The sequence below is a fragment of the Pararge aegeria genome, chromosome 14 (assembly GCF_905163445.1).
Source record: "Pararge aegeria chromosome 14, ilParAegt1.1, whole genome shotgun sequence".
NCBI classification, from domain to species: domain Eukaryota; kingdom Metazoa; phylum Arthropoda; class Insecta; order Lepidoptera; family Nymphalidae; genus Pararge; species Pararge aegeria.
Window position 1 is genome coordinate 15,276,339 of NC_053193.1, and position 15,509 is coordinate 15,291,847.

A 15,509-nucleotide genomic window follows, 5' to 3' on the forward strand; every position below is an offset into this window, starting at 1 on the left:
TTGTATAAATTAATGTTTTAAATATAATTCTTTGTATAAATAAATGTTTTAAATTGTTACTATTATTTCATCCTTCTTCCTACTATACGAATGAATATTCACATTAAAATTATTTTACCACTCAAAGTCGTTGTCACGTAAAACTTTCGCCCGTATACCGACTTTACAGGCAACCAATTTTTTTTATTAAGTTTAATTTAATTGTAGAATTATCTGTATCTAATTAAAAAAAGGATTATTCCTGACTGATTCAGACTCCTGACTTTTTCATTTTTCAAGACATTTTGTTTATATTTTGTTAGGGAATTCGAAAGATTTTATAAAACCGACTTAAGTGTACGTAAATGCACTAAATTCATCTTTATGTTACAAATTCAAAAAAGTCAATCGGGTTTACATGGATGGTATATTTTTCCCCATTTGAATTTTGGTGCTTCTGATCAAAAAACCGCGACAAGTAGTTTTGGCAGTCCTCTCGTGATGTTAACCTGACACTGCCTAAAGAATTCTGAAGATACCGAAACAGGTGAAAATCTGAAGGTGCAAGGTCAGGACTATACGGCGGATGCATTAACACCTCCCAGCCAAACTCTCATAACTTTTGCTGAGTAGCTAAAGATGTGTAAGGTCTAGCGTTATCATGATGAAAAACCACACCCCTTCTGTTAATTAATTCCGGCCGCTTTCTCTCAACTTCTTGCTTTAATCTCATCAGTTTTCGCAGTAGAGTTTAGAATCGATGGTCCTGCCTGGTGGTAACAGTGACCCGGGTTTCGCCACAGTCTGTGAAGCCTGACCGGCCTTCGACCACGACCTTTTTCGCACGTTCATGTCGTACATGATCCACTTCTCATCACCAGTTATCAGCTTCTTCAAAAATGGTTCGGTTTCATTACGTCGTAATAAAGAATCACAAATGAGTACACGGTTCATTAGGTTTCTTTTAGTGAGCTTGTGAGGTGCCCAAATATCCAGCTTTTTGTGTACTTACCCAGTTTTTTTCAAATGCGCAAAACTGTTTTGTGGTCAATTCCCAGTTCCTTAGTAAATTTGGTATTAACTTTTTTGAAATTTAAACATTTAATGATACCAAAACCAGCCGGATACAAATAGTACAGCCAAAGAGATTTTATTTAGATTATTAGTAGATTTACAACCTGGAAAATTGTTAATAATGAAACTCGGAAAGCTAAATCTCGCGACGTAAACTTTGAATTAATTATTAATGATAATAAAGTTACCGCTGACAGTGAGGTTGCAAGTACCTTCGAAAACTTTTTTCAGAGTGTTCCTATTTTGTTGACTGATTCACTTAATTCTTCACCTACTGCAGCTCAGTTTATTGAGGAACAACGTTAATGAGTGCAAAGTTTTATTTAATTTTAAACATATATCTGCATATGATAAAAATAAGTTGTTGAAACAGAAAAAAACCGGTGATTTATGGGGTATGTCTGTAATGGTAATATCTAACATTATAGACGTTATTGCCCCTTACTTAGCCATACTTTTTAATGAATGTGTTGATAGAGGTACTTTTCCAAATTTAATGAAACATAGTAAACTTATACCTCTATTTAAATCTGGCAATAAAAACGACATTAACAATTACAGACCCATTTCAATCTTACCAGCTCTTAGTAAGGTCTTTGAAAAAATTATATTAAATCAACTTTTGAATCACTTCAATGTAAATAACTTACTACATCCGGAGCAGTACTGTTTTACTAAAGGTCGTAGCACTACGGATGCAGGCGCTAAACTTTTAAAACATGTGTACGATGCCTGGGAACGTTCGCAGAATGCCATTGGTGTTTTTTGTGATCTATCCAAAGCATTCGATTGTGTTGATCATAAAACCTTGCTTCTTAAACTAGCCCATTATGGTATCAAAAACGTTGCACTAAATTTGGTTGCCTCCTATCTCAGTGACAGAACCCAAAGGGTTTGCATAAATGAAATTAAGTCGCAGGGGTCGGCTACGTCAATGGGTGTCCCACAGGGTTCAATCTTGGGTCCCTTTCTATTTTTGGTGTATATAAATGATCTACCACACCATGTCAGTGAAACCTGTGACATTGTACTGTTTGCAGATAATATCTCTAATTTTTAAAACTGATAGAGGTAGAGACAACTCTGACGATGTAAGCCGTGCTATGTCGCATGTGTCGCACTGGTTTACTGTCAATAATTTACTTTTAAATGCAAAAAAAACTAAGTGTGTGGAATTTATTTTACCAAATGTAAAGAAAGTCAATAAAAATATAATAATAAATGGAGAATCACTAAAAATGGAAGATTCCACAGTTTTTCTGGGCATGCCCTTGGATTGTAAGCTTCAGTGGGGTACCCATATAGATACACTAGCAGGTAAACTAAGCTCGGCTGCCTACGCCGTCAGGAAAATTAGACAGATTACTGACGTAGAAACAGCAAGACTTGTTTACTTCGCGTACTTTCATAGTGTGATGTCTTACGGGATCTTATTATGGGGCAAAGCTGCTGATATTGAAACTATATTCATATTGCAGAAAAGAGCTGTACGGTCAATATATAAATTTAAATCATGTGAATCCCTCCGTGAAAAATTTAAAGAAATAGGTATACTTACGGTAGCCTCACAATATATTTATAACAATATAGTATTTGTAAGACAACATATTAGTCTTTATAAACAAAAAGTGGATATAAACAGTCGACTTACAAGAAATGGTCATAAATTAGTGACATCTGCATAACGTCTGCGAAAGGTGCAGAAGTCAGAGTATACGCTTTTATAATATGATTCTTAAGGTAATTTTGGACCTACCAATGCATAAGTTTAAAGAATGTGTTAAAACACATTTATTACAGAGAGGTATTACACAATTGATGAGTTTCTTAATGACAAGGTTGCTTGGAAGCATCCGGCTCCGCTTTCATCTCTCACAAGATAGAAAAATGAATGTTAAATGTAAAATGTAAATTTTTGATGTTGGAAAAGAGCAACTGCTGAGTTTCTTGCCGGCTTCTTCTCGGTAGAATCTGCTTTCCGAACCGGTGATAGAGTCACTACACACGGACAGACTTGACGTTTCAAAAGTGCTTGTATTAGGCCTATTTGCAATAAATGAATTTTGAATTTTGAATTTTATTGCAAGTTCATACATACTATAATGCGAAAAGACTTTTTCCCCAACCTATTATACCAAAATTCAAAATTTCTTCATTCATGTAGGCCTATCACAGGCACTTTTGGAGCATTCATACATATGTGTTTACATAATTGTAAGGGGGTTATCGCCATGATAACTTCGTTCGCCAACTTCAAACTAAAGGAGGATTTCAAACGCGCCCTGATCTAAAAAGAGCGCACAACAAACTTAGCTGGGTATTTTTTTTGTTATCACCATCTCACACTAAATTAAATTAAGCTTTGAAGTAAGAGCAATTCACGCCAAAGCTTTTTTATCGTTTAAGTAATCCATTACATTTTAATAGGAATTAAATAATTCCCAAACCCGATGGAATTTATGTTAATCCCGAGGATCTATAAGTATAACAAATTGCATCTAAATCCGTTCAGTAACTGTTAAAATTTATAAGTACGAGCAGGAGAGAAAGTAGAGATTTAGCCAGAAAAAATAGAAACAGAATAAATAGGAAATATAATATAAGTAGGTAATAATATGACGTCAAAAATATTCACAGAATCCGCAGCATAGATAAAGTATTTCGCATAATGTAAACATTTCGGTGATTGTAACTGACCTTTCTGTTTTCCCAAAACAAGAATTGTTTAGGAAAAAAGTATTAAGTAGGTAGTAGAAAAGTATTAAGTACTAGCGGACCCGCGCGACTTCGTCGGCGAATCGTATGTTGTCGCGGACTTTTTTTGAGAACTTTAAAGAAACAACAATTCCGACAATTCCGATATACCTACTACATACATACTTCCGTCGTTTGGCGTAACGTTTAGCGTTCACGCATCGCAGTTAGTAGTTGTTAGTTATTTTATTTCTATACCAGAATATCAAAGCTCATTGTAGGATGAACTTAAACCACCCAAAGTTTCATTTGGATTGATATAAGACTTTCGTTATATTACGCCGCCAATATAAACACAGACAGATAGAGAGACAGTAAATCAGACAGGCAGACAAAACTGAAAATGATGTACAGAATTGGACCTTTAACCGTGTTAATACAAATTATTATTCTCGTACATAATATACGTTAAGAAAGTTTTAGATTGCATAATATATTAAAATTTTCTCATTTCAAAACGAAACACCCTGTAAAAAGACAATTAATTACATAAACTAATCTCGTGCTTATATAGAGATAACTGGACTTTTTCATTTCATTTGACTACATTTATTGAAGTTTTGTTCACGTGGATATTTTAACAATTTTGGTAAGTTTTTATGGGTATTTTTACCACATTAAGATGTTTTTAAGTGCGTATGTATCTTGAATTTGTTTTTCGGAAATGTAGGGACCGCCACCCGCCCTGCCCCTTTTTAAATCTCTTGATATCCTCAAATCCGATTTACATTTTCAAGATTATGTGCTGTAAAAGACAATTTTAATTCTCATAAAGGTTCAACGTATCTTATTTACTTACTTATAGGAATAATACGGTATTGTTTTAAATAACCCATAATTTTTTTGTAGACATTTTAAGGTGTAAGTTTATTACTGGGGGGGACGAGTTCGAATCTCAGCTCTCTCTAACTTTTCGAAGTGAAGGAAAACATCGTAAGGAAACCTGCAGGCCTAAGAGTTCTCCATAATGTTTTCAAAGGCGTGTGAAGTCCATCAATACGCGCTGAGCCTTCTCATTGTGGGAGGAGATCCGTGCCCAGTAGTGGGTAATAGGTTGATATTTTAAGATTAGAAACCTCTAAAATTATTAGTGGGTCATTAAATTTTTTACTAAATTATGCATGTATATTATACATATAAACCGTCCTCTTGAATCACTTTATCTATTAAAAAACCGCATCGAAATCGACTGCGTAGTTTTAAAGATCTAAAAATACATAGGGACAGACAGACAGTGGAGAGCGACTTTGTTTTATACTATATATTGATGATAAACTGCGTTGCTGAAACTTTGATGATAGTAGTTAACGCCTTCGTAAAGTGAGAATTTGAAAGCTTAGAGAGTTACACTTTCAAATACTCTCATCAAAAAAGGCTAAGTAGAGTTATATATTGTAAAGCGAGGCCTTGTAATTTTATAGGGGCGGAAGGTGCGCAGGACAATCCCATTACAATGGCTGGTTTGTATACTCACAGTGGTGTCAGCAGAAAATCGACGTTCCAATTTTGGATTTGGTGTTTGTGTTTTATAAGTATGCTATGCATATCCGTGAAATGCAGTGACAAACATGGCCGCTGTAGTATGCGTTTAAGACATGATTCTCCAACAAATTCTTCAGTCACTTTACGATGGACAACGGACTGCTCGCAGGAAGATTTCATTATAACTGGCTACAATATATCCTATTGCCCAATTGATTACAGTCGTAGTTCCTGTGATACATCTGTTGATCTTAAATATTTATTTGTAACTAACCCTAAACAGTTGCATGTTACTATTCATAATTTATATTCTTTTACAACATATAAGTTTACATTTGCTCTAAGCACTATAGACGGACCAAAAAATATGGAAAATGCTATTATTGTAATCACTACACCAGAAGGTACACCAACCAGTCCTAGGAATGTTTATATTTCTAATGTATATTTCTAATGTTACGAATGATTCATTGGAAATTTCGTGGGATCCACCACTTCATAGAAATGGTATAATCGGAAAATATGTAATATGGAACTATGATAAAAAAATATACGAAGACAAAGTTTCTGTAACCGACACCGCGAAACGCCAAGTAACTTTGAGAGGCCTTCAAGCATCCACTGATTATTTACTGTCTGTACAAGCTTGCAATATCCCAATGGACTTATGCTCTGAAAAAGGTTATGTAAATTTGGTAAGAAGTTCAACACGCCTAAGTCTTGTTTTATCACTATATATGTCCAATAGCAATAGTCCAAGCATCCAGCCGGCTATATTTATTTTTAACCAAGAAGGTAAATACATAAAAATGTAAACTTTAATTATCAGAAAGAATATATGTAATGTTTTCAATATATTTTTTAATGTCATTTTTATTCTACAAGTTGGTCCTTGAAGCAATCGCACCTGATGATAAGTGTTGATGCAGTGGATGGAGGGTAGAGGTAAGGAGGATCATCTGTGTATATGAAAAAGTGTCCGTCAAAATGTATTAAATTAGGATGGCGCCACATTTGCATCAAGGTAACTCTTAAAAGAAGCGCCAAATATTGTTAGAGTAGGCTTGAAAAAAAAACAAGGAAGTAAGGTTATATTTACCACAATATTTTGTACAACGTAAGTTGTTGAAATTCTCAATAATTAACTACTTTAGACGATAATGACATTAAATTTTTTAACTCGGCATACTTCAATTCATCTACGATTGCTACATTCATACCATACCCTGTGCATCCACCAGCGCCATTGTGGAGGATTTTTGAACTGTTATTTAGCGCATACAACTGGACACTTTTTCAACTTTTCTCCCATATAAGATGACTCTCCTTACCTCTACCCTCGATAATGCAGTGTAAGAAACGAAGAAGGTACGAAGGTACATTAAATCTATCTATCTACGCAAAATCGCTTGGCCGCACGTCTTTGTTGGTACTAGTTGTCACTGCAAAAGACTTCAAGACTAATCGGGGATTCAACTCGGGACCTCGCACTAGCTCTTTCTTCTTTCTTTCTAAGAATTTAACCATGCTTAGCTGCCTGATCAATCCCCACTGCGCCTAAAATTAAGGCTTAAACCACGTATTGGGTTCTGTTTGTCTGTAGTTAAAAACTAGGTTGTTGGTTTCGGTAATGTGTAACCATAGTTCAACTTAACTTGACGCGTGAGTTATTGTATACATTGTTCTTCTTCCTGTATAGTCGTAAAAAAGTAATAGGCCCGTTTTGACATTTGTCCTCGCGACTTAAATAAAAAATAAATCGAAACAGAAATATAAATCTACGCGTGCAGCACTAAATGCTCCAGTACTGCCAAACATTTGATGCGTCAAGTTAAGGTGAACGGATAAGGCCTATCAATGCAATGAGCGATTCTTTTAATCAGTTGGCAAGTTGGAAAATCGAGTAACGTTTTTTTTTAAAAGAGGCAACATTGGTTATTATTGATCAAAAGTTTCGAGTATTTGACACCGGAGTGAAGTTGGCATTACTCAGAATTAAAGAAAATACTTCAAGTTTCTTTCTATTTTTATGTAAGTAGTAAGGCGTATTCACTTTTCATGTGTTAACAGGAGTTCAAGTCTCAATGTTTTCTGTAAACTTCGGCGTAGCACAATCTTTAAACCGCATAATGGATAAATAAAGTTTAGTTCAGTGGTCAGTGACTAGTGTTCGTCAGAGTGCTGTCATCGCTTCGACATAACAGTCGAAGAGTGCGCCATTGATCCCGTTTATAAAAATATAACGAGAAATGTTGCTATCGTTCCTTGTATTAGTTCCTTCGAGATGAAAAGTGAAGTGATGTTTTAATAATCGTTATGTGGCAACCGAAAGGTGTATAGGACAATAACATGGCAGATTTGCTATCGCGGAGAACTCAGTGCTGTGGTTCCAGGAAACGACCGCAGTTCCAACCATGGATTTGGTGTATACTGTTGAAGTGCTTAAGTTTACCGTGCATATTTTCGGACTGTTTGAGCGTAAATATAACAGTAGCTGTGTACCCACAAGGTGACATCTATATCAAATATGGTGATCCATTAGAGATGTTTTGTGTCGCGGACAGTAACTATACAACCAATGACACTGTGTTCACACTAGGGTCTAGACATTTGAAGTCTGAGGTAGTGAACAGCACAACACGGAGGTTGTACATTAAGAGGCCAGAAAAGCACATAGGTACTTATTATTGCCAAAATATTAGAAATAATAAAATATGTACCAGCCGTGTTCTTGTCGATAGCCCTCCGGAAAAAGTAACTGATTTCAAATGCCTCTCAAAAAATCTAGAAATACTAAACTGTTCATGGACCAGCCCAGTATCAGTTAGCACTATTAGATACAATGTTACTTTTTCTATTAATACCAATCCTGTAAATCCTCCATGTGAACCTTCACAGATTGAATCTACAGGGTACTGTGTATGGAATACAAATAGCATGCCTAGATATAGGCAACAAGAAGAGACTCAGTTCTTTGATATGACTGCTTGCAATGCATTTGGCTGCAACAGCCAGAACTTCACCGTAGATCACTTTTCCATTGTCAAGCCAGACAGTCCATATGAATTAAAAATACTTAAGTATGGTACTCACAGTGTTTATCTAGAATGGAAAATTCCTCATAACATTGTAGATTTCTTGAGTTGTGGTGTGGACCATATAATACAGTACCAAATAGCTAAGGTGGATAACAGAACTTACTTTCATACTGTAGATACCTCACATTTACCTACAAGAAATAAAACAAATAGATTTCATTTAACAGATTTACCATATGCTCATATGCAATATGAGGTCCGTATCTATATCAAATCAAAAAAGGCAACTGAAACACAGTTTTGGTCTGATTATGTATATAAAGTGTTTACTACAGCTAGTGAGATACCAAACAGACCCCCGGCTATGATAGCGGGAGCCTTTGATCAATCTAGTTATAAAAGTTACAGGGTTATTAATGTTTATTGGAAGCAGTTGGAAGAATGGGAAGAGGCAGGTGCAAATTTTACTTACAAGGTACTTGTATCACAAAGTAACAGGACACAAATAGTGTTCCCTGTGAAAAATAAAAGTATGAGTTACGTCTCATTAAATGCAACTCTTGATGCACTGGATATAACAGTCTGGTCGTTCAATATCAATGGCTCCTCTATTAACAGTAGTCAAATCTACATTACACCAGAAAAGGACACTCACTCTTTGAAAGTAACTTCCTTCACTAAACTAGCATATGAAAATGGTACCTATGAGTTGTCATGGGTTGGTATAAAGAATATTGACAATTATACACTTTTCTGGTGTCAACACAATGCCACACAAATATGTATTGGCCGATTGGACTTTGCTAGTCTGGATTCACACAAAACTAGTCATATAATGGATTTACCAAGAGAATATAGGTACCAGTTTGCTATATCTGCAAATAATGGCTCAAAATCTAGTGGAATGTCTTGGGCAAAATGTGACATATCCAAAGAGGGATTTGTAATGTATCGGTTTGAAGTGCATTTGAAATATGATGCTCCTACTAAGTCTTCAGTCACTCTGCAATGGCAAATGGACTGTGCGCTTAAGGATGGCATTATAACTGGCTATAACATTTCCTACTGTCCGATTGTTCAAACTAGTAGTGAATGTGATAAATCGGTTGAAAGTAAATATAAATTTATATCTAACCCTAAACAGATGAATGTAACCATTTACAATTTATATTCTTTTAGAACATATCAGTTTACGTTTGCTCTTAACACTATACATGGACAAAAGAATATAGAAAATGCTACTGTTGTTATTACTACATCAGAAGATACACCAACCAGCCCTAGAAATGTTAAAATTTCTAATGTAACATATGATTCATTAGTAATTTCATGGGATCCTCCTCAAAATCGAAATGGTATCATTGGGAAGTATGTAATCTGGAACTATGATAAACCAATACATGAGGACAAAGTGTCTGGTACTGACACTTCAAAACGTGAAATAACATTAACTGGCCTTCAAGCATTCACTAATTATTCTCTGTTTGTACAAGCTTGCAATATTCCAATAGACTTATGCTCTAAAAGAGGACAGAATACCATTTTTGTCAGAACAAGCATTGGTCCTCCGAGCATGCTGAAAGCACCAACTGTTATGAACAATCCAGATAAGCTTAAATGGAATGAACCTGCAATTCCAGGGGGAACAGTTGATTTATATCAGATAAAACGAGTTATAGATGACTTGGAACCACCTGAATATATAGATACAAAAAAACCAGAATATTTAATGACTCATTGTGAAGGTGTTGTTTCCACAGAAACATACCAAGTTCGAGCAGTGAACTATGATTATGACATTTACAATGGAGTTTTGGGAGACCCAAATGTGACACTACCCAAAAGAGCTCTAAATGATACCTACAAGGTCTATCCTGGTCCATGGAGTGAACCAAGCACTGTGGCCTGTAGGAGTAAGGACAGTGTCACTATGATCCTTATTTTCTTAGCAGTTTTTGCCCTAATAGGAGTGGCATATGGTTCAATTAAGTTGTACAAAAAATATAGAAAAATGGAAGATATTAAACCAGTCTTGCCAAATGGTTTGGGAATACCAGAGAAAGATATCTCAAAGTATACATTTAGTAGTTGGAGTCCTACAACGAAAGATGAAAAGCCACCTTCGGATGAAATGTTATTGCTGCCCAATAGTCAAACAGCTGTCTCAGCACCAGACACAAAACAAAAAGATGACAATTGTGGTGCTAGCGATCAAACAGATAGTACTGCTTTATCCTCAGATTCATCTGTTCGGGGCCCTATTGACAGACAGGCCTCTATTTCAGATGACAGCTCCAATTCATCTTTTATCGACCAAGCTGACCAAGTCAAAGGTCCAGAAGACCTTGTTAATAAAGAAGAAGAAGAAGAAGAAGATTCATCAGCAATCGAGACTGAGAGCTCAACTGAAGATTCCCCTTACTTTAGTGATAAAGCTTTTAAGAAAAATCCAACAAGTGGCTATGTCCAACCTGTTGTTAATCCTGCTACTGGATACGTTCAGTCGGCGCCAGCGCCTGTCAATAATCCAACAACTAAAGTCAGTATGCATCCAACAACAACTAGTTATGTAATGGCTGGTCTGCAGCCATCTGTGTTTACTACTAGCACAGCCACATCTCCTGCCACTAATCCACCTCAGCAATCTTCAGGATATGTTCTACCTGAAGAAGCACAAGCGAGATCCATAGTGGATTTCCCTAAATTAGGGCCTTCGCCTCCAAAGTTGCTAGGGCCGGAAAACTTGCCATCTATGCCTACTTTGCCACCATCGACAAAACACAGTACAGACAATAGCTATATTCAGCTGCAGTCTTTAGATTCCATGTCAAGTCTCAAGCCAAGTGTGCGTAATCCTGTGCCACTGAAGCCACCTGCGTCCAGCGGCTACGTCAGTCCAGCAGACGTAGTGATAAACAAGCATCTAAACAATATTATAACTGGCCAGCATGCCGAGGAATCTGCCATATTGGACCCGGCGATGTCCCCAGACGCGTATTGTAGGTTTTCATGGAGCACTGACCCCGCCAACGATAATTTACACACGCTTCTCGCCGACTCGCCTACGCGAACGACCAAGAATTGAAACAATTATTATGTACAGAAGTGACAGTGCTGATAAATACAAATAGACTAACAGTGACCCAAATGTAAATAGAGAATACTAGTAGCTTTACCAATTATAAATTATTGGACTTTTTGATTTCACACAGGAATACTGTGTCTAGTGATAATTCTTGTGCCTTATTAATTTATTTTAGGTGATAAAAATGAAGCTTTTAGGTGAGGCTATTTCTTTTACTCTGGGCCCTGATTCCCTATGAAATTCAACAGTAATACACACAGCAGTTAACAAGAATATTTGGTTCTTCTACAAGGAATAGATAACATAAAATAAATATAGTAGTTTATACAAAATAGTGTTAAAATGTGCGGAACAATGCATTGTATTTCATCAATAGAAAGATAGAGAATCAAGGCCCTATTCCAAAAGCTGTGATAAGCTAACAAGACTGAATCTAGAAAACAAGTACAAATTGTTGCAGATTCTACTTATTCATTATAAAGGACGTTAAAAATGGAGGGTATTTATAAAATCAATTTAATACCCAATGATCTGAGTATGGAAGGGACCATCTATCAGATCGCTGATACCTTAGACAATCTGAACGGAATAGTTGACGACGTGTTCACTCGTATAATGAACAGAATAAATATAAACACTGAAAAGACGTCCAAACTCCAGGAAAGGATCACTTTATCGAGAGCTAAAGTGGAGAAACTTGCTGGTATGCAGAAGGCAATTAAAGTGTTTTCCAGTGCTAAGTATCCAGCTTCGATCGAACATGAGAATTACCAGTCAATTTTCGATACAAACTGTTACCACTACGAATCTAATAGAAAGATTACTCTGAGTGGGAAGTCTCAGAGGCAGTCGAATGATAAATCGATTCAGGTATGTGCAAATACATTTTATTTATTTATTTCATTCTAGATGCGCCTCGCGGTGCTACCCGTTCTGAATTAGTCGTTTGGATGCTTTGTTAGGACGTCAAGGAAGGACAAACAAACAAAATTTCGCATTTATAATCCCTACTAATAGTGAATGTAAGTTTGTGTGTTACGCTTTCACGCAAAAACTTCTTAACCGATCCTCATGAAACTTTGTACACATATTCTTGGAAGTGTTAGAAGTAATATAGGATATTTTTATCCCTACATTAAGCTCGGTTCCTTTGGGAGAGGGGATGAAAGCCCCGCGAATTTCATTTCGCCTTAATATTTTGTACATCACAATGCCTTTGTAAAGTACAATACGTACTTATCTTACTCCGGATTAATGTACGAGTAGCTCTCTTTGGGCCACATCAACCGTTCCACGTTTATCGACAAACTGACGTGCACTGTCAGCAGTGGCGTGCATAGAGGGTATGCAGATGATATAAAATAAAGGAAATCTCCAGTACGAGTTATAAAAACTTAAGGGTTATTATAACTCTTACAATGCCAATTAAGTTTTTTTTAACTCGTACAGGAGATTTTCTTCATTTTAAATCATCTGCACGCCACTGACGGTCAGTTGTGTTTTGTTACTCACGGCTAGATTTTTCTTTTGATTTTAAAAATATTGTTTTATCGATAAATATTATTATTCTATACTTATTATGCTATTCTGCAGTATCCAACACATCAAAAATAATGAAAATCGGTCCGTCCGCTCTCAAGTTATAGTAACTAACACGACTTTGTTTTATATATATAGATTTTAGTTCTTGTACTATCGTCTGCCTCCAGATACGTTTATTAAAGTGAAAGATGATAAGGAGCATTTGCGAGAGTAGTACGGTCGGTAACATAATAGGAAACTGTCTACAGGAAACATTTTAATTTCTATTCTACACATTCATAAACTTTCCTCAACACACTTAAACTTGTAGAGTTTATTTCTAACAGTTTTTTTTTTTGATTTTTTTCCCGTCCGCCTTTACTTTTTACTTTATAAATAATAGGTATAAATAATAAAGATACTTTTGGCGAAAATTTTTGTAGAATGACATAGTTTATTCTTTCTACGTTCGTTGTTAGAATATCTTAATAGTTGATCATTTGTTTTAACAAATACAAGCACCTCATATTCACGGTGTCATTGTAGGAAATGCTGCACTTCTTCCACGTGAAAGTAGCTGAATCTAAAACGGCGAAACCTAAGCAGGATTTCAATTTGAAAGCTGTAGTGAACGATGTGTCGACTGTGGGTGAACTTTTGGTTTACAACACTGATGTGAGCCCTTACTGTGCCGCCCCGAACAAAACGGCCGCCTACGTTCCCAGAGTGAGTGCACACGTGGAGAAAAACGTTTTGGAAGAAGCACCACCGTCTATCATGAACAGGAATATCTTGAAAAGGGAAATCGACGAATACATGTACGCGCCCGGCATGGGAATGGTGAGTTTAAAAAGAAAACATACTTGAATTACATAAACATACATATATAATTTAAACATTTTTTTTCACTTACAATTAAGATGGAAGTTCGATATAATTTTGTTAGTTAACGTATATTCAATACTTTAAATAAATTACAGATTGGCATTACATTGGCATTACATTGTTAAATTAAAATTATAAATAATGGAGAAAGATGGGAGTTTGGAGTTTTTTTATTGGAAATTTCCTCCCCTTTCAGAATCTCTTTTGAAATTTCTTAAATATTAATAGTTTATGAAATATTGGCAAAAAACGAAATTTTTTATTCGTCTTCAATTGTTTATAACTTTTGCAATTTTTTATGTGCTAATAGACGGTTTTGGCACATTTTTCTAGGCGCGATTCCGGATCCAATGAGCTATCGCACATAATTTTAAGAGCAGTATCTCTATTTTGTACCATTTTCAACTTGTCGACTAGACTATAACTTTTCCAATAAGTTTTCAACCAACCTTCATATAAAACGCATAATTTAAAAGTAATCGGGCAGCTGTTAGCCCCTAACAGAGTTTATTCATTCATCATCTTAAATAGCCTGTAACTTTTCACTGGTGGACTAAAGGCCTCTTCCAACTCAGGGAGGGTTTGTCGATAATCACCATGCTGGGCAGACGTAGCGATCGCAGTAAATGGTTCCCCGTTATCTTCTCTTAGTCTAATCGTACGAAATTCGTTCGAAGAGAAGGGATTGTGAAAGGTGCATTCATATCTGCTACACTGTTTATCCATAACAAACAAATAGATCTTACCCCTTTATAACATGATTTATAATATTTCGATGATCTCCCTGGCGCTGGGAATTTAAGTAGGAGGTTTCGGGCTCGATTCCTGGCATAGACAATTTAGGAATTTCTGATTTTTCTTTGGTCTGGTCTTGTGGGAGGCTTTGGCCGAGGCTAGATACCACCATACTGACAGACGTGCCGCTAAGCGATTTAGTGCGCAATATGTACAAACCGATTAAGGGGTATAACTACCATACTCCGTAACAGGTTAGCTCGCCTTAGACAGCATCATCACTAACTACCAGGTGAGATTACAGTCGAGGGCTAACCTGTAGTGGAATAATAAAATATATATATATCAGTATAAAATACCATGGTCCTTATTCTATTCCTCATTGACACCAGGTACCAGAGCTGGACATGCCACTCGATCTACCGCATTTGCCCGGGATCGCCGGGGACGTACAGTTTCTGATAACGAGCGACGGTTCTATTGCACCATCAGCGATCACATCGCCAGTTACCCCGTCGAACATGGTGCCAGAACTAGAACTGCCCGAGCTTCCAGATTTGCAAGACATTAATAATGCAGTGCCGGATATAACAGACGCACCCCCGATTTTAACTTCTCCCGCGCCTGTACCACCTACCATGCCGGGGCCATCTGACATGCCCAAGCCACTCGGCATGCCGGAACCAATTAGCATGCCTGGACCGTTTAGCGTGCCTGGACCACCTAACATGCCCGTGCCACCGCCTCCGCCGCCACCACCGCCACCGCCGATGGATATCCAACCAAGCAAGGATAGGTGAGTGCTAGGATTGTAGGTAAACTTATTTCAATTTATTTATTTTTGTCATAACGAGGAAGATTTCTATGGAAAATTACAGCTGTAGTTCTTCTTCTCCTTTCTCCGTACTTGGTCGGCCGGAACCTTCCGTTGTACATAGGTAGCCAATGTTAACTGT

At 36.6% G+C, this 15,509-nt stretch overlaps 2 protein-coding genes and 1 pseudogene across 3 annotated transcripts in view; all 3 read left to right on the forward strand.

The window, feature by feature from the left end:
• Positions 1-4,370: 4,370 nt before the first annotated feature.
• Positions 4,371-6,104, forward strand: LOC120629540 (annotated as a pseudogene).
• A 1,149-nt stretch (positions 6,105-7,253) lies between these two features.
• LOC120629114 (WASH complex subunit 1) overlaps positions 7,254-15,509 on the forward strand; it is a 58,110-nt gene continuing 49,854 nt past the window's right edge. Inside the window, exons 1-4 of one of the 2 annotated variants that reach the window (XM_039897891.1) lie at positions 7,254-7,320; positions 11,873-12,282; positions 13,480-13,773; positions 14,946-15,349. In XM_039897891.1, coding sequence (XP_039753825.1) covers positions 11,905-12,282; positions 13,480-13,773; positions 14,946-15,349 — 1,076 coding nt within the window. In that variant the 5' untranslated portion in view covers positions 7,254-7,320; positions 11,873-11,904. Of the gene's footprint in view, positions 7,321-11,484; positions 11,610-11,872; positions 12,283-13,479; positions 13,774-14,945; positions 15,350-15,509 lie in introns of those variants that run through there. The other variant, XM_039897889.1, reaches the window with a different exon arrangement.
• Positions 7,330-11,429, forward strand: LOC120629113 (cytokine receptor-like). The gene has a single exon (XM_039897888.1). It carries the CDS (start codon positions 7,639-7,641, stop codon positions 11,410-11,412), a length of 3,774 nt encoding a protein of 1,257 aa, XP_039753822.1. The 5' UTR covers positions 7,330-7,638; the 3' UTR covers positions 11,413-11,429.